Source organism: Vulpes vulpes, chromosome 16 (genome assembly GCF_048418805.1).
Source record: "Vulpes vulpes isolate BD-2025 chromosome 16, VulVul3, whole genome shotgun sequence".
Lineage (NCBI taxonomy): Eukaryota > Metazoa > Chordata > Mammalia > Carnivora > Canidae > Vulpes > Vulpes vulpes.
Window position 1 is genome coordinate 63487017 of NC_132795.1, and position 19049 is coordinate 63506065.

The 19049-nt window shown below is 37.0% G+C and overlaps 1 protein-coding gene across 8 annotated transcripts in view; it reads right to left on the minus strand.

Annotated features, from left to right (window-relative positions):
- The window catches only part of CCDC138 (coiled-coil domain containing 138), a 99048-nt gene that overhangs the window by 3080 nt on the left and 76919 nt on the right, over positions 1 to 19049 (minus strand). For all 8 annotated transcript variants that reach the window (XM_072742876.1, XM_026010901.2, XM_072742877.1 and 5 more), the window contains one exon: positions 16285 to 16461. In XM_072742876.1, the coding sequence (XP_072598977.1) occupies positions 16285 to 16461 (177 nt within the window). The remainder of the gene's footprint in view (positions 1 to 16284; positions 16462 to 19049) is intronic.

Genomic DNA, 19049 nt, shown 5'->3' on the forward strand with positions numbered 1-19049 from the left:
TTTCATTCTTTCATACTTAAACTTTGGGGCAACAATACAGTCATTTGAAAAAAGAAAATCTCTAATGGCTGTTGTAGAACAAGGCAAACCAAAGATCCAACCTCCAGTAGGTATTATGGAGCAGAAATCTCATGTTTGAAAGAATGTGGGGAGGTCACTCTTCAAGAAGTTCATAATAGTAGGCTGAGTTTATTTATTTTTTTTTAATTTTTATTTATTTATTATAGTCACAGAGAGAGAGAGAGAGAGAGAGAGAGAGAGAGGCAGAGACACAGGCAGAGGGAGAAGCAGGCTCCATGCACCGGGAGCCCGACGTGGGATTCGATCCCGGGTCTCCAGGATCGTGCCCTGGGCCAAAGGCAGGCGCCAAACCGCTGCGCCACCCAGGGATCCCTAGTAGGCTGAGTTTAAAAGTAATTAACAGTAAGAAATACTTTGGGGATAGCATTTTTTAAAAAATATTCTACATTTAAGAATTTCATTTGAGTGACAATTCACATAATCAATAGCTGGGCAATAACTTTTTAAGCACAGAAGCCAAAGGGTGAAAAGATTTATAAAAGACTGAAAAATTTTACAAAATAAAAAATTTTAATGTCTATGTAAGGTCTGTATAAAAAACAACTACAAAACTTAAAAGGCAAAAGCTCTAAAAAACAAAGGGAAATGTCAAACTCGAGGCAGAGGCATTGGGAAGAAATTCCCTTGTAATATATTTGCCAGGAGATTGATACTATTAAAAAAAGCTCTTATAAATCAGTAAGAAAAAGATTGATCTAATATTTTCAGTAATGAGCAAAGAGCACAAACAAGCAATCACGATGGAATAAATACAGGAAAAATATTCAACCTCAGTAGAAATAAAATAATTGGAATTTGGCAAATTTGTATCAAAAGCAATGTAAGAAAAAAAAAAAAAGCAATGTAAGTGGGGATATCCTTTGATTCAGCAATCCTGCCTCTGAGACTGTGTCTGAATCGAATGTATGCACAGGTTTGATAATTAGGGCCACAGTAAAGTTTGCAATAGTGAAAACTAAAAGATCTGTTAGGCGGTTATGAGTTCAAAATACAGCATCTATTTCTGATTAAAACTCTTCAAAGTGTAGGGCTAGAGGGAACATCTCTCAATATCATAAAAGCCATTTATGAAAAGCCCACAGCGAATATCATTCTCAATGAGGAAAAACTAGGAGCCTTTCCCCTAAGATCAGGAACACGAGAGGGATGTCCACTCTCACCACTGTTATTCAACACAGCAGTACTAGAAGTCCTAGCCTCAGCAATCAGAAAACAGAAATAAATAAAAGGCATTCAAATTGGCAAGGAATTCAAATTCTCCCTCTTTGCAGATGACATGATACTGTATACAGAAAACCCAAAGGAATCCACCCCAAGATTGCTAGAGCTCATACAGCAATTCAGCAATGTGGCAGGATACAAAATCAATGCACAGAAATCAGTGGCATTTCTATACAGTAACAATGAGACAGGAATGCCTGCGTGGCTCAGTGGTTTAGCGCTTGCTTTCGGCCCAGGGTGTGGTCCCGGGGTCCCGGAAGCGAGTCCCATGTCAGGCTCCCTGCATGGAGCCTGCTTCTCCCTCTGCCTGTGTCTCTGCCTCACTCTCTCTCTCTCTGTCTCTCATTAATAAATAAATTAAAAATCTTTAAATAAATAAATAAATAAATAAATAAATAAATAAATAAATGGCATCCAAATCGGCAAAGAAAGAGTAAAATTTTCACTATTTGCAGACAATATGTAGAAAACCCAAAAAGATTCCAAAATACTGCTACAACTAATACATTAATTCAGCAAAGTCGCTAGATATAAAATCAATGTACAGAAATTTGTTGGCATTTCTATACATCAATAGCAAAGCAGTAGAAGATGAAATCAAGGAATCAATCCCATCTACAACTGCACCAAAAACCGTAAGATACCTAGGAATAAACCTAACCAAAGAGATAAAAGATCTGTACTCTGAAAACTATAGAACACTGATGAAAGAAGCTGAAGAGGACACAAAGAAATGGGAAAACATTCCATGTTCATGGATTGGAAGAAAAAACATTGCTAAAAAGTCTATGCTATCCAAAGAAATCTACACATTTAATGCAATCTCTATCAAAATACCACCAGCATTTTTCACAGAGCTAGAACAAACAATCCTAAAATTTATGGAACCATAAAAGACCCCAAATAGCCAATGCAGTCTTGAAAAAGAAAATCAAAGCTGGAAGCATCACACTGCCAGATTTCAAGATATATTGCAAAGCTGTGATCACCCAGATACTATAGTACTGGTACTAAAACAGACACATAGATCAGTGAAACAGAATAGAATCCAGAAATGGACCTACAACTCTCTGGTCAACTAATCTTCAACAAAGTAGGAAAGAATATCCAATGGAAAAAAGACAGTCTCTTCAACAAATGGTGTTGGGAAATAGGACCATGACATGCAAAAGAATGAAACTAGACCACTTTCTTACACCATGCACAAAGATAAACTCAAAATGGATAAAAGACCTAAATGTGAGATAGGAAGCCATCAAAATCCTAGAAGAGAACACAGGCAACAACTTCTTTGACCTCGGCGCCAGCAACTTCTTACTAGACGTGTTGCCAGAGACAAAGGGAACAAAAGCATAAACGAACTATTAGGACATCAGAATAAAACGCTTTTGCACAGCAAAGGAAACAGTAAAACTAAAAGGCAGCCTAAGGAATAGGAGAAGATATTTGCAAATGAAATATCAGATAAAGGGCTAGTATCCAAGATCTATAAAGAATTACAGTGCTAGGGATCCCTGGGTGGCGCAGCGGTTTAGCGCCTGCCTTTGGCTCAGGGCGCGATCCTGGAGACCTGGGATCGAATCCCACGTCGGGCTCCCAGTGCATGGAGCCTGCTTCTCCCTTTGCCTGTGTCTCTGCCTCTCTCTCTCTGTGTGTGTGACTATCGTAAATAAATAAAAATAAAAATAAAATTACATGCTATATTGTATTTATAGGAAAAAAAATCCACATAGAAGCAGATAGGCACAGTTCAAACCTGTGTTAAGGGGTCAAATATATATATATGAAATGCTAAATGAACAAAGAAGGATGAAGATTGAAAGAGCCCAATAGTGACTCAGGAAAATTTGCCTCAGAATATTCAACAGCAAGATATACCCTAAACTTCCAAGATAAAAGTCATTAGCCACCTAAGCAAAAGAGTAAATTATCACTAACAGGGAAAAAATCAGGCTATCCTTTCACTTCTCTGCAACAGTAAAAGTATAGTTTACAAAATTTTGAACAAAAGAAAGGGAGCTCTAAACCTACTATATATACTCAGGCACGATTTTGTTAAGTACAAAAAGGCCATCATTTTCAAACATGAAATAATTCAGCACCCACAAGCACTTCCTAAACTGGGGAGGAGGGGTGTAGGATATACATGGGAGAGGGAGCAATTAAGTGATTATTCAAAAATAAGAACACAGGGCAGCCCGGGTGGCTCAGCGGTTTAGCGCCGCCTTCAGCCCAGGGTGTGATCCTGGAGACCCGGGATCAAGACCCGGGATCGAGACCCATGTCAGGCTCCCTGCATGGAGCCTGCTTCTCCCTCTGCCTGTGTCTCTGCCTCTCTCTCTCTTTCCTCTGTGTATTCTCATGAATAAATAAATAAAATCTTTAAAAAAAGATAACACAGAAAAATGCAGAAGTCACAGTAAAAGAACTATTCCTGAGCACTTAATATAACTGAATGTAAAACTAATTTAAGTAGTAAGAAAACCAGTATGAAGCACATGTGCAAGTTGTAGTCACAGAACAGAATGAACTGTGATAATGAAAGGGAAGTGGAGGAAGGAGAGACGGAAAGTGCACAGTGCTGCTATCTTCATCTTTCCTGGCTGGAAGCCAATAAATGGCTAAAACTGAAAACAATACTTAAAAGACAGGATACACTTAAAAATGACTAATATGGTAGGGGTGCCTACGTAGCTCAGTTGGTTGAGTATCTGACTCATGATTTTGGCTCAAGTCATGATCTCTTGGGTTGTGGGATCAAGCCCTGTATTGGGCTCCATGCTCATCATGGAGTCTGCTTGGTATTCTCTGCCTCTCTCTTTCCCTCTGCCCCTCCCCCTGCTTATTCATGCTCTCTCTCTAAATTAACTAGTTAATTAATTTTTTAAAGTGACTACTATGGTGAATTTTGTTATATTACTTTACAATAAAAAAAGAAAAAGAGAGACTCAATGCTTTTTACCTTTTCTTAACAGAAGGAATTTGATATAAAATATTTGTAATTCAAATCCATTTCATTTTTCCTGTTAATTTACTCTTTTGCTTAGTTGGCTAATGACTTTTATCTTTGAAGTTTAGGGTATATCTTGCTGTTGAATATTTGGAGGCAAATTTTCCTGAGTCACTATTGGGCCCTTTCAATCTTCATCCTTCTTTGTTCATTTAGCATTTGTAATTCAAATCCATTTCATTTTTCCTGTTAAATAGATTTCAGTAGGCTAACTGGAATTTAAATAAAAGCTTGAAAAAAAATAGATTTCATGGGACGCCTGGGTGGCTCAGTGGTTGAGCATCTGCCTTTGGCTCAGTTTGTGATCCTGGGGTCCTGGGATAGAGTCCCGCATTGAGCTCCCCACAGGGAGCCTGCTTCTCCCTCTGCCTGTGTCTCTGTGTGTCTCATGAATAAATAAAATCTTTTAAAAAATAATTTTCATTAAGTACATGTATAATAAATCCCATTTCTGTAACAGTATTTTCATCTGTTTATCCATTCAATATTTTCATATGTACAACTACAGAAAAGTATCTGAAATAATATTTAATGATGGTGATTACTAAATGATGAAGCTTATATGGTGATGTTTTAAAAAAAAAACATGCTTTCTACATTTCTTCTTGGTCTCATTTTTTTTTTTTTTTTTAGCTCTAAAAGCTTATTTATATTTAGTTTCTAAATTGTGGTTAAATATGCAAAAAAAAACCCCAAACCCTTACATTTTAACCATTTTTAGGTGTACTGTTTGTTAGTATTAAGTACATTCACATTGTTGTGCAACCATCCATCTCCAGAAATTTTCCATCTTCCCTAAAAGAAACTGTACCCATTAAACACTAACACCCACTTCCATCTGTCCCCCTAGATCCTGGCAGCCAACATTCTACTTTCTTTCTTTGTAGATCTGACTATTCTAAGTATCTCACATAAGTGGAATCATATAAGATTTGTCTTTTGGGGGGGCCCTGGGCAGCTCAATGGTTCAGCATCTGCCTTTGGCTGAGGTTATGATCCCAGGGTCCTGGATTGGGCCCCACATCAGGCTCCCTTCCCTGCCTACTGGGGAGCCTACTTCTCCCTCTCACTTGTGCTCTCTCTTACTTTTGCTATCTCTCACTCTCAAAAATAAATCCTTGTTTTTTTAATTTTTAAATTTATTTATTCAGAATTTATTTATTTTTATTCATGACAGACACACAGAGAGAGGCAGAGACATAGGCAGAGGAAGAAGGAGGCTCCCCGTGGGGAGCCTGATGTGGGACTGGATCCCAGGACCCCGGGATCACAACCTGAGCCAAAGGCAGATGTTCAACCACTGAGCCACCCAGGTGCCCCAATAAATAAAATCTTGAAAAAAAATTGTCTTTTTGTATCTGGTTTATTTCACTTAGCATAATGTCCTCCAGGTTCATTTGAGGTGTAGCAGGTACCAAAATTTCCTTCCTTTTTAAGGCTGAATAATATTCCTCGTTATGTATATACCACATTTTCCCTTGCTGCTTTCAAGATTCTATCTTTGACTTTTGGAGTTTAATTATTATGTATCTTCTCTGTGGGCTCTTTGGGCTCTTCCTGAGGTTCACTGAGCTTTGGAATTTTGTGAGCTTCTTAGATTTGTAAAACTATGTCTTTCCTCACATTGGTAAATTTTCAGCCATTATATCTTTAAGTAGATTATCGAAGAGGCAGATTATTCTGCCCCTTTCTCTGTCTCTTCTTCTGGGACTACCAAAATGTGCATATTAATCTGCTTGATGATGTCCCATAAGTCCTTTAGGCTCTGATCTGTTCCATTTTCTTCATTCTTTCTTTTTTGCTCCTCAGTCTTGATAAGTTCAAATGTCCTGTCTTTAAGTTCATTATTTCTTGTGCCTGTATGAATCTATGAATCTGATGTTAAACTTCTCTAGTGTTTTTAAAATTCAGTTACTGTATTTTTCAGCTCCAGAATTTCTATTTGGTTCTTGATAATTTTTGCCCTTTGTTCAAATTCTCACTTTTTCATATATAATTTTCCTGATTTCTTTTGGTTCTTTGGTCTTCTTTTAGCTCTTTGAGTGTATTTAAGATAGTTGCTTTAAAGTCTTTGCTGAATGAGTGTACTGCATGTTTCTCTGGGGACATTTTTCAAGATTTATTTTGTTTCTTTGAATGGCTATGTTCTCGGTTTCTTTGTATGCCTTGTGATTTTTTTTTTTCTGAAAATTTATCATTTGAAAAACAGCCACCTTTCCTAGTCTTTGCAGACCAGGATGAAAGATCTTCTTCATTAATTAGCAGTAACTTGAGCCTTTGGGAACAGTACCAGGCCTAAGGCCTAAGGTCTTCTCGGGTCTTTTATAGGCATAAGTCCTATCTGGGCCTATGAATGTGCTTCTTCCTTACTAATTTCCCCCTGGCTACTTTTATAGGTCTTAATTTCCCAGAGTCTCACCCCAGCTTATTCTCAAGACCTCAGATGTTGTACTGTATTCTTCTGTCCATAATTTCTTGTCCCAGGCATCTGCAAGTCTATACTCTCGTGCAGCTTTCAAGCGCCATGGTACTTACCACTGCCTTTCTCGCCTTCAGTCTGAGATCCAAACTATTTGCATATGTCCCAGTCTGTGTGCTCTGAGTCAGGCAAGAGAGAAGAACCCAATCCTTTGGACCACCCGGAAAGGCCAGAATATTGCATACTAGTTCTACTGTCTTTTCTGTCTCAAAGAAGGAACAGGGATGAGCCACTCTCTCCCATCTGCCCTGTACCACACCAGGGGTGGGGTAGTGTAAAGACAATTAAAAAGTAACAAAATTTCTTAATGTTTTGAATAAGGCTTTTTTTGAATGTGCATTAGGTTTACTGCTACAGATCTCTGACTAGTTTTCAGAGCTCCTATAAAATTAATTTAGTCAGTCTATAGTTGTTAATTTGATGTTTCTGTGAAAGAATGAGGGCCTGGAGCATCCCAGTCTACCATTTTGCTGACACCTGTCTTTACTTGAATTTTAAAATGATAAACCTATACAATTTTACCTTCCAAAGAAAGACTTTAAAGAAAATAGAATTTTTATAGGGTAAAATAAAACTAACTTCAATTATGATGTGAAGTATATGTTGGTTCAGTTGGAAATGTAACAGAAAGTCCAATTTATAGTGGCTTAATCAAACAGATTCTTGGTTCTCTCTTAAAAGGAGGCACTTCCTGTAACTGGTTCAGGTACAAGACAGTGTCATCAAAAACCCAAATTCAGACTCTCTGTTTCTTCATGTGTAATTCATGGTCAAAAGGCTCTAGACAACAAGGCAAAAGAAGGGAGTCAAGTAAGAATAGTACTTATCATCTGTTCCCTCTTATCAGAAAACCAAAACATAAAGTGTCTCAGAACCTCTCAGTGGATTTCCAACCTCACATGCAGGACACCTGTGGACATTCCTGCCAGCAAGAGGGCTGAGAGCAAGGGAAGGAGAAAGAGATGAGAATGGTGATGGGGAAGCCAGCCCATAATGTTTGCCACAAAGGACTAAATTATCTCTTGAAAACAATTATTTCCAATGCTTTCTTGAGTCACAGTATTTCATGTAAATTTGCAGTTCATAAGCTTGGTGGGCAGTACTTAAGTCTTCGATCTCAGTTACCCATTACTTTCAAGTCATGGGAAAGTGGCATAAAAACTCCCTGTACCAACATTACACTAATATCTGACAAAATACTGTATTAGTGGGCAACTTAAAATAAACACATTCTTATTAATTTAAAAGTCAATCACTGAAATCTCTCAAGAGAATTATTTATTCAAGATCTGCCAATTCAAAAGTGGTTGTATGTTTTAAAAAGTATGTGCTGTCAGCAGTTCAGTACACTTTTTGGTAATGATTATGTCTCTGCATGTTAGACATCAACCTGTTGTTAACTGATTAAAATACTTTATGTAGTTCATATGCTAAGAATCTAAGTCTGTATTTTCCAGATAGCAGTTATTTTAATCTTTTCAGAATTCTTTTTTTTTCTTTTCAGAATTCTAAGGCAAAGTGGTAATTAGAATAAAATTATTTTAAAAGCAAACTCTCAACTCTCAGATATATATATATATTAACATGTTATTACAAGGGACAAAATATATAATTTTTAGATAGTATGGCTTTTTGTATTTCTACTTCTGATGGTTCAAAAGTTAAAAGCTGGGGTGCCTGAATGGCTCAGTTAAGCAGCCAGCTCTTGATTTCAGCTCAGGTCATGATCTCAGGGTCCTGAGATCAAGCCCTGGAACAGGCTCCAGGTTTAGTGTGGAGTCCACTTGAGATTCATTCCCTCTTCCCCTCCTCCCCACTCCCCTTCCCCTACTTGCCCACTCTTTTTCTCTCTCTAAAATAAATAAATCTTCAAAAGTTGTAACATCGTGACATTCAATATCAACCAAAAAATGTCAGCTGCCCATCCTTGTACTGAATAAAGGTCAATAAATTCTTAAAAAGTAAACAAGCAAAAGTAAGAAGGATATACATAGACAATCTTTCGAAAACACCCAATTCTACATAAATTCCCCTCTTTAGTTTTTTCCAAGTCTACCTTCATTCCTTTATGGAACAAGGCAGGTTGTAAAACACACTGAAGATGACCTACTACTTGAAAGACAAGTAGGAGTTTGTCAGGTGCCTAAGTGGGAGAAGTGCTAGTCCAGAGACAATCTCTCTTCAGAACAGAACAATCCCAAGCAAAGTTCCTAGTCTCCAAATTCCTGTTCCTCCCTCTACTTCTTCATTCTGGAGAGAGAATTCCAAAGCTCCCCCGCAACCAACCCCATCTTCCTTCCTTTCTTTCTTTCTTTCTTAATCCCTGGGACATAGTGAGTGCTGCAACTACTTTCTGCTCTGGAATCCCTCAATTCTGGGGTCCTAAGTCCAAGGGAAGCTTCTCCCTTGTCTCTACCTCCTTTTTCTGAAAGACTTACTTATTCCTCATCACCACCCTGTCCATAACCATGTGACATTAAACAAGTCATGTAATTTCTCAGAGCATCGGGTAATCATTTATCTACAAGCATACCATGTTTTATTCACTTCATTTATTTCACTGATATGGTGGGGTTGTTTTGTTTTCCTAATTGAAGGTTTGTGGCACCCCTGTGCCTAGTAAGTCTATCAGTGCCATCCTTCCAACAGCATTTCCTCACTTCATGTGTCCGTGTCACATTTTGATAATTCTTACAATATTTCATTATGATTTTTGACTTATTATTTTTGTTATGGTGATCTGTGATCAGTGATCTTTGTTGTTACTATTTTAATTGTTTTGGGGGGCCACAAACAACATCTGTATATAACATGTTGAACTTAACTGATAAATGCTGTGTGTGTTCTGACTGCTCCACCAACTGCCATTCCCCCGTCTGCCCTCCTCTCCTCAGGCCTCCCTATTCCCCGACACACAACACTATTGAAATCAAGCCAATTAATAACCCTACAATGCTCTCTACATGTTCAAGTAAAAGCAAGAGGAAGACATTGAGGAAGGTATGTTGAAAGCCAAGATATGCCAAAAGCTAGGCATCTTATACCAAAGAGTTAGCCAAGCTGTGAATACAAAGGAAAAGTTCTTGAAGGAAATTAAAAGTGCTATTACAGTGAGTAGATGAATGATAAGAATGCAAAACAGCCTTATTACTGATATGGAGAAATAGTGGTCTGGATAGAAGATCAAGCCAGCCAAAACATTCCCTTAAGTCAAAGCCTAAACAAGCAAGGCTCTAAACTCTTTTTAATTGTATGAAACCTAAAAGAGGAAAGGAAGCTACAGAAGAAAAGTTTGAAGCTAGCAGAGGATGGCTTATGAGGTTTAAGGAAAGAAGCCATCTCCATAACATAAACGTAGGAGGTGATGCCCCAAATGCTGATGTAGAAGCTGCAACAAATTATCCAGAAAGTCTAGGTAAGATAATGAAGGTGATTACACTAAACAAAAGATTTTCAATGTAGATGAAATGTCTACTATTGGAAGAAGATGCCACCCAGGACTTTATAGCTAGAGAGAAATCAATGCCTGGCTTCAAAGCTTCAGAGGACAGGCTGATTCTCTCAGTAGGTGGTGCGCAGCTGGTGACTTAAACTGCAGCCAATGCTCATTTACCATTCCCAAAATCCTAGGGGCCTTTAAGAATTATGCTAACAGGAAATACAACTGAGTATTTTAACTGTTACAGTAAATGTAAATGCTAATATTCAGTCTAGGATTTTGAGTAGGTAACCATAAGTGAGACTAGTTTATTATTTTCCTTTGCGATGCAAACAAACAAAATCAGCAGTACACTATAAGAAAAACATCACATGGACAAATGTAGTTTATTTTAGTAATCTAAAGATTATCACTTTTTTTTAAAGATTTTATTTATTTATTCATGAAAGACACCAAGAGAGAGAGGCAGAGGGAGAAGCAGGCTCTATGCAGGAAGCCTGACGTGGAACTCGATCCTGCTGGGACTCCAAGATCACACCCTGGGCCAAAAGCAGACGCTCAACTGCTGAGCCACCTGGTGTCCCAAGATTATCATTTTTTTCCCTTTATTAATCACATGATCCTTTTTTGATATATCAAACTCCATAGATACTAAAAGTTCATTTGACAAAATTCAACATCTACCTTTAAATATAATTGCATGGAACAGATGAATATTTTCTTCTTAAAATGATAAGATATATGTATCTCAACCCAAGCCAGCAACATTTTGCTTAATGAAACAACACTAGAAGCATTCTCATTTAAAATGAGGACTAAGATGAAAATGTTTACTACCATTGCTATTATTTAGCATTGTACTAAAGGTGACACCCAAATTCAATGAGACAAGGCAAAATAAAATTATAAAGATTGTTAAGGAAGAAATAATATTTATAGATAATATGATTATGTATCTGGAAAACCCAAGAAAATTAAATGAAAAACCATTACAAACAATAAGGGAATGGAACGGGCAGTTTTTAGGCCACAAAATAGAATGAACTAAATAATACAAATACAAACTTAAATCCTTCTATTTAAACTAAGTCGGATAAGAAAAGGAAAGTACTCTTTGAAATAAAATAAGACTCAAATTCTTACACAGCTAACCCCAGGTAAGTGAATAATCACTTTTAACCACTGACAGGAAAAAGAAAAACCACAAAGTAATTTTCTAAAATCAACACTACTAAGTTATTATATATACTCACACCCTAAAAGAGGTATTATCAGAAACCCTCAATCTAAAAAAAATGTGCTCATAACATATAAGTTGAGGTATATCAATGAATAGATCTCAATTTATACTCAAATGTATTTTAAAATAAAATATATCTAGATCATTTTCTAAAAAAAGAAATGCATTTTAGTAGCTTTCAAAAAACAGTAAATACCGGGATCCCTGGGTGGCGCAGCGGTTTGGCGCCTGCCTTTGGCCCAGGGCGCGATCCTGGAGACCCGGGATCGAATCCCACATCGGGCTCCCGGTGCATGGAGCCTGCTTCTCCCTCTGCCTGTGTCTCTGCCTCTCTCTCTCTATCTCTCTGTGACTATCATAAATAAATAAAAATTAAAAAAAAAAAAAACAGTAAATACCAATGCAGCTAATAACATTTCTCATATCTGAAAAGATGAATCTTCTGGGGAAAAGCACAAGGGGGACAAGAAAAAAACAATCACTCTGTAGCAGTACAAACTACAACACAGCTTAACATGAAGTATCCGGTGGAGATGAAGTATTGTATTGCTCCTCAAACTATTGTAAGAACTGGTCTGAGATTTTCAATCTGGCATACAGAATGCAAGAGATAAAATACTGTTTAAAATAGTTCAACAAGAGGATGTGGAGAAAGGGGAACCCTCTTGCAGTGTTGGTGGGAATGTGAACTGGTGCAGCCACTCTGGAAAACTGTGTGGAGGTTCCTCAAAGAGTTAAAAATAGATCTGCCCTGCGACCCAGCAATTGCACTGCTCGGGATTTACCCCAAAGACACAGATGCAGTAAAACACCGGAACACCTGCACCCCAATGTTTATAGCAGCATTGTCCACAATAGCCAACTGTGGAAGGAGCCTCGGTGTCCATCAAAAGATGAATCGATAAAGAAGATGTGGTCTATGTATACAATGGAATATTACTCAGCCATTAGAAATGACAAATACCCACCATTTGCTTCAATGCAGATGGAACTGGAAGGTATTATGCTGAGTGAAGTAATTCAATCAGAGAAGGACAAACATTATATGGTCTCATTCATTTGGGGAATATAAAAAATAGTGAAAGGGAATAAAGGGGAAAGGAGAGAAAATGAGTGAAAGTATCAGTGAGGATGACAGAACATAACAGACTCCTAGCTCTGGGAAACAAACAAGGGGTAGTAAAAAGGTAGGTGGGCGGGGGGTTGGGATGACTTGGTGACAGGCACTGAGTGGGGGGGCACTTGACGGGATGAGCACTGGGTGTTATGCTATATGCTGGCAAATTGAACTCCAATAAAAAAAAATCTTGTTGGTAAGGTTGGTGTTTGATGAGGAAAAAATAAAAATAAAATAAAATAAAATAAATAAAATAAAATATAAAATAGTCCAACAAAAAGGCTATATAGACTGGGGAGCTCTCATGCCTTCAGCAGGATACCCTACCTTGACATTTTACAAGTCAAATTCTAATACAGTCAATACACTTGAATCTAAGAAAATGAAACTCAAGAAAAACTAACCATCAACAGTTAGCTAGAGTTTCTCAAATTGGAGAAAATGAGCCTCCAGAAAAAACTATCATAACAGCCAACTAATTAAATTTTAATTAAATGTTTGCCCCAACAAGGCAAACATTTATATTACAGCCAATTAAATAATTTCCTTGCTTTGCTTCCCTGTCTTTTCTATAAAGACCTCTGCTCTAGGCCCCACCTGCAGAGCACACCCCTAACCATTTTCAGATTTGGTGCTGGCCTACTGGAGTCACTGTTTGTTCAAATAAACTTTTCAAAATTTATCTTCTTATTTTTAAGAATGTTATTTATTTATTCATGAGACAGAAAGAGAGAGGCAGAGACATAGGCAGAGGGAGAAGCAGGCTTCCTGTGGGGATCCTGATGCGGGACTTGATCCCAGGACCCCAGGATCACAACCTGAGTCAAAGGCAGACACTCAACCACTAAGCCACCCAGGTGCCCCAATTTATCTTTTTACAATACCATTAGAAAACATTAGAAATGAAATAAGACAAACATACAAAATCCAAATCCAAATGTTTTAAGTTATCATTGAACTTGATAAAATTAATAATCTGACAACTACCATACAGGTTTTAAATACTGTTTCTATACTAACTTGTGTTAGAGAACCAATACTAAGCACTTTGAGTACTGCAGGGCTAGAGCTTGCCCTACTGACACTTTCCTCCAGCCTCTTGCTCCAAAGCCCTAAATGGACATTGGAGGAAGCCCTAGGCTCAGCACCAAAGCACTGCAAACACAATGCTTGAAACATACTGCCTCACGCACAGCTGGCTACCAAGTCCCATTGTGAGATAAGCATCTGCAAATCCATTCTACCAAGATTTCTCTTCCAACAACTTTTTCCTAGAAACTTAAAAAAAAAAATGGCATGTGGAAATTATGTATATGGTGGAATGAGTTTCTCATCTCAAATCCCATCTCTTTCTCAAAAAACAGAACAGAAAACCAACAGCTAGGTAAGTATTTGCTGCATTTTTATCTATCAATCATTTAATCTCTTCAACACATTTCTCTGGTTAACATCAGGTGCTGGATTTATATTAAAAATGAAAAATATATCAAGCAAATAAATATACTTCGGTCAGAGATCTCAAAGATTCACTCATTTCTAATCTTCCAAAAGTTTTCCATCACTAAAAATGATATGGCTTTCTAGCAATCCACATTAGAAATTGCTTTATTTACTCAATTTGAACAAGAAAGGATAACCTTGGATTTGAGCATAATCTGAACATGTGTGAATGAACTGAACACCTGTTGACTTTATCTACCATTATTTCTCCAAATGTGAATGTTATGGTGCCACAAAGTCATCTCACCCAAGTAGGTCCACTATTTGATAAAATTATATTTAGTTTTCCTTTGGCTATAAGATTTCTTCTTTGTTAGAAATATTCAGACAGATTTGTTTCTAACGAATAGACATTTGCATCTGATAAAATTTTTGTTTTCCTCATTAAGAAAAATCCTATGGGGGTGCCTGGGTGGTTCAGTCAGTTAAGCATCCAACTCTTGATTTCTGCTCAGGTCATGATCTTAGATTGAGATTTAAGATCTTAGATCTTAGATCTTAGATTGCTCAATCATGAGATTGAGCCCTGTGTCATGCCGTCTTGGGCTCTATACTCAGCAAGAAGTTGGCTTGAGATTCTCTCTCCCTCTGTCCCTCCCTACGTTCTCTCTCAAATCTTTAAAAAGAAAGAAAAATCCTATGAAAGTAAACTATAAATCTACCCACTTAAACAAGTAATCTTGAGTATCTCTCATTTTACTAATTTTTCACTTTTTTTCTCCATAGCATATATTAGTAAATCAAGATATAAAACCCCAAGATTATTTAACTAGGTAGCTAGACCTTCAACTATAAGTCCAATATCTTAACAGTCACAAATGGCTAAAAATATTAATAAAATATGTCAGAGAAAATTTAACATTTTGGGGAAGGAATAAAGCCTCTGGAAAACCTAATCACAGTGCCATAAGAGAATTAATCTTGTTACTTCTAGAATCAGAAACATGATTTCAAGTCTAAGTCTTACGATGGCCTAGCAATGGAAGCCATGGACAAGTTACCAGATTTTTCTTGGCCTCAGTTTTTCTACTCAGGCCCCTCATAGGGATGTTGTAAAGGAAAAACAAGAAAGTATATAAAATGAATTGAAAATGTGAAGTCATACACTGAAGGTACCTAGTTAGAAATATAACTATGCTTGGGCACCTGGGTGGCTCAGTGGTTCAGCATCTGCTTTTGGCTCAGGTCCTGATCCCAGGGTCAATCCTGGGGATCAAGTCCTGCACTGGGCTCCCTGAAGAAAGCCTGCTTCTCCCTCTGCCTGTGTCTCTGCCTCTGTGTGTCTCATGAATAAATAAAAACAATTAAAAAAATAAATATAACTATGCTTTACATCCAGCTGTTAGGGATTCACCCACAAGCAGCAAGCAGCACCAAGTACCAGACTGCTTACTACCACACTGAGCAATGACTTTCCAGTTTTAGTTTCAACCTTCTGGAAGGCATAAACATTTCATCTTTAGAAGTGCCACAGAAAGAGGAGAGAATAGGGAAAAAGAAAAGCTACACTGAAAAAGAATTACTGAGGCAAAATGGTTGCTTATTACAAGTCAAGGGGCTATTTGAGGTTCAAAGAGCACTACCAACCAAAGCAAATGAAAATACATATTTTCATATGTACCCATACATATCTGGGCTAAATTAGGAACCATTAACAGCAAGTTAAAAGAAACTGTTACACCAACATAAGAACCGAAGAGAAAAAGTAAAGCCACAGGCTACAAAATGTTACAAATATGCATGAAAAAGAGTAGCCACATGTACAACTGAGTGCCTTTCCCACCACCCCCCCACGTTCCCACAAAACAGTAAGGTTGAAGAGGAACAGGAATACAGCTCTGTCATTACTCTCCTTTAGACAGGAACACACCTGAACATCTCGCTCCCTCTGAGAAAACAGGGAATACAGGTTTAGATCTTTCAGAACGATGAGACAGATGCTTGAAAACAGGACTCATGATGCAGAGTATATCCATGTGACTGAGATGAGTACTGGAAATTGTGCTAGGTTAATGGAAATTTGAACATACGACTTCTAGAAATGTTATTAACCATTGTATTACACAGCTATCAAAAATACTTTTTAACCATTTCTATTATAAAACACATTATGTCTGATAAGTAGTTACACATTCAAGGTGCAAAGAAAATCATCCTACTGTCACTTCTTACTGTATCTAAAAACTTTAAAACTTACTAGATTCCACTGTCATCTGAAGCAAACTATCAATGACATTGGAGAGGAGTCCTTTACTGGAGATTCTTAGATGATTCAGTATTACCGGAACAGCTTGATACTCCAAAAACAAGACTTTTCCTTCATCTGTCTTTAAGTCCAAACATAGAGAATCAAAAGCCTGAGCCAGGTAGTCAGCTGAAAAACAGTACATAAAATCAACTGACGTTATCAGTCAGGAGTATAGTTGGTAATCAGAAACAAAAGAAAGAAAAACCACCATTTAAATTCAAAAGGGAAACAAAAATAAAATGACCAGAGATCACCGGCTAAATTTAAAATGTTAGAACCCAAAGGCTTGAAACACGAAGAGGAATTACACTATGATGGGGTAAATTTCATTCATATTTTAATATCAAAATAACAATAAATTCCATTTTTAAAGAAAACAGTTGATATTTAATAGTAAAGACCATAAATAATGTTTATTTTCCATATTTGATAACTGCCATATGCTTCCAAAAGCATATTTATCTTTACCTAGCTTTTGAGATATTTTTTTGTTGCTAAGTAACTTTATGCAAATTTTTAAACAAGGATTTTTAACCTCTTAATAAAAATCAAACAGCCAGGGGATCCCTGGGTGGCGCAGCGGTTTGGCGCCTGCCTTTGGCCCAGGCGCGGTCCTGGAGACCCGGGATCGAATCCCACATCGGGCTCCCGGTGCATGGAGCCTACTTCTCCCTCTGCCTATGTCTCTGCCTCTCTCTCTCTCTCTCTCTCTCTCTCTCTGTGACTATCATAAATAAATAAAAATTAAAAAAATTAAAAAAAAATCAAACAGCCATTCAAAAGACAACTTCAAAGAACTAGATGTGCTCTGGTGTATTACCTTTTGTGATATATCTGCCATTAATGCAGCAAGGTTTTGCCAAGGCCAATGTTATGATGGAATCCATTAGATTAGAGTCCCTGGAACTCTCTTAAAGATGATTGGGAAGCTTAAAGCCAGGATTGAGAAGCATTAATTTAACCAGAATCAATGCAAGTGAGATATTAAGATACTTAAATTGTTACACTTCAATACAGTAAACCCAAATCAGTAGTCTTACAACAATTTTACAATGTGCTTTTAATTGTACAAGAATACTCCAGTTTCCTAAACTCCTTCAATATACTATCGAAAGGAATTAAAAAAAAAGTGTTTGTGCTGTTCAAATAGTAGTGAGCTAATTTTTCTACTGAGATTTCTGTTTAAAGAAGCCTTGAGAGTACTTTGAAAGACTGAAAATATGACAGAGTCACCTCCATTAAAATTTACTATCTTCTGGTTGATGTGTTGCATTTCATTTAAAAACCTATTAAGAATGAGTAGCTGAAAATAACTGGTGTGAAATACCTATGAAAGAATTGAAATGCATAAACACATATTAAAATACATATGAAAGAATTTTGAGAAATTAAAATCTGTGCCTCAATTTATAGTATATTCTATTCTTACTTTTGGTAGAATTTAGTTCAAGGAACACTGCTACTATTACACTTACTTTTTGTGATTAAATAAAACATTGCAAACGAGTGTTAGGGTAAGCAAAGCTGCTGGATTCTGTTCAGGTTTACCTCATTAGGAACTTATCCTTATTTAGCAGAAAATCAGTAGAAGAGTATATACATTAATTCTGAACTCAATTCTTCACAGAAAAGTGTTTATCCAGTGCCACCTGCTGTATTTGACACAGATTACTTCACTTCTCATAAATATATTATGAGATTAAATAAGCTAAATGCCATGTGATACAGCAAATTTATAAACTTAAAAAATTGTCCCTTATTAACTTGGGGAGGGGGAGACGGTATTTGGTGATTTTTTTTTTTAAGTTGACTTACCTTTTAGGGAGAAGTAAAAGAATCATATTCTTATTTTCATTTCTCTACTAGTGAAGATTTTCTAAAAATCAAGACCAATTTAACTTCTAAGAGAGTATTTTAAGAAATTTGAGTTACCAATTTTACCAAAACTGGTTGTTGTCTTAAGCAACAAATGTTTGGTGGTTTATTATGAAACAATAGAAATCCAACGCAGCCTAAGAGACCTCAACTCTGATCGCAAGTAAAATCAACTCTTAGAAGTTAAATAAAATAAATAATAATGTTTATGATAATGATAGAAGCTAGTGCTTACTATATGTCACATTCTTTTCTAAACTTTCACATTAATTCTAATTTAATCTTCAAAAAAAATGTGGTGAAACACAGAAAAGAAGGGACCTGCCCAATGTCACATCCTTAGTTATCTGACTGTGAAACTGAAGTTCTTAATACTACATTGTTCCTGCTATCTGAGAATGACAATAATTCCTACATTTCTACAGGCCTCAAGTATAAATAAATACATAATTTATAAATATATAAGTCTGCGTAAGTTGGGGGCCAAGTGTTGCAGGAGCAGGACAGCACAACTGGCCGATGCACACAACTAAACAGGGGAGAGAGTCTAATGAGAAAGACAAGAAATCTGTCCCTAAAACAATACTATCAGATAAGATTCTTTTTTTTTTTTTTTAATTTTTTTTTAATTTTTATTTATTTATGATAGTCACAGAGAGAGAGAGAGAGAGGCAGAGACATAGGCAGAGGGAGAAGCAGGCTCCATGCACCGGGAGCCTGACGTGGGATTCGATCCCGGGTCTCCAGGATCGCGCCCTGGGCCAAAGGCAAGCGCCAAACCACTGCGCCACCCAGGGATCCCTAGATAAGATTCTTATCTTTCAGTTCTCATATCTTTA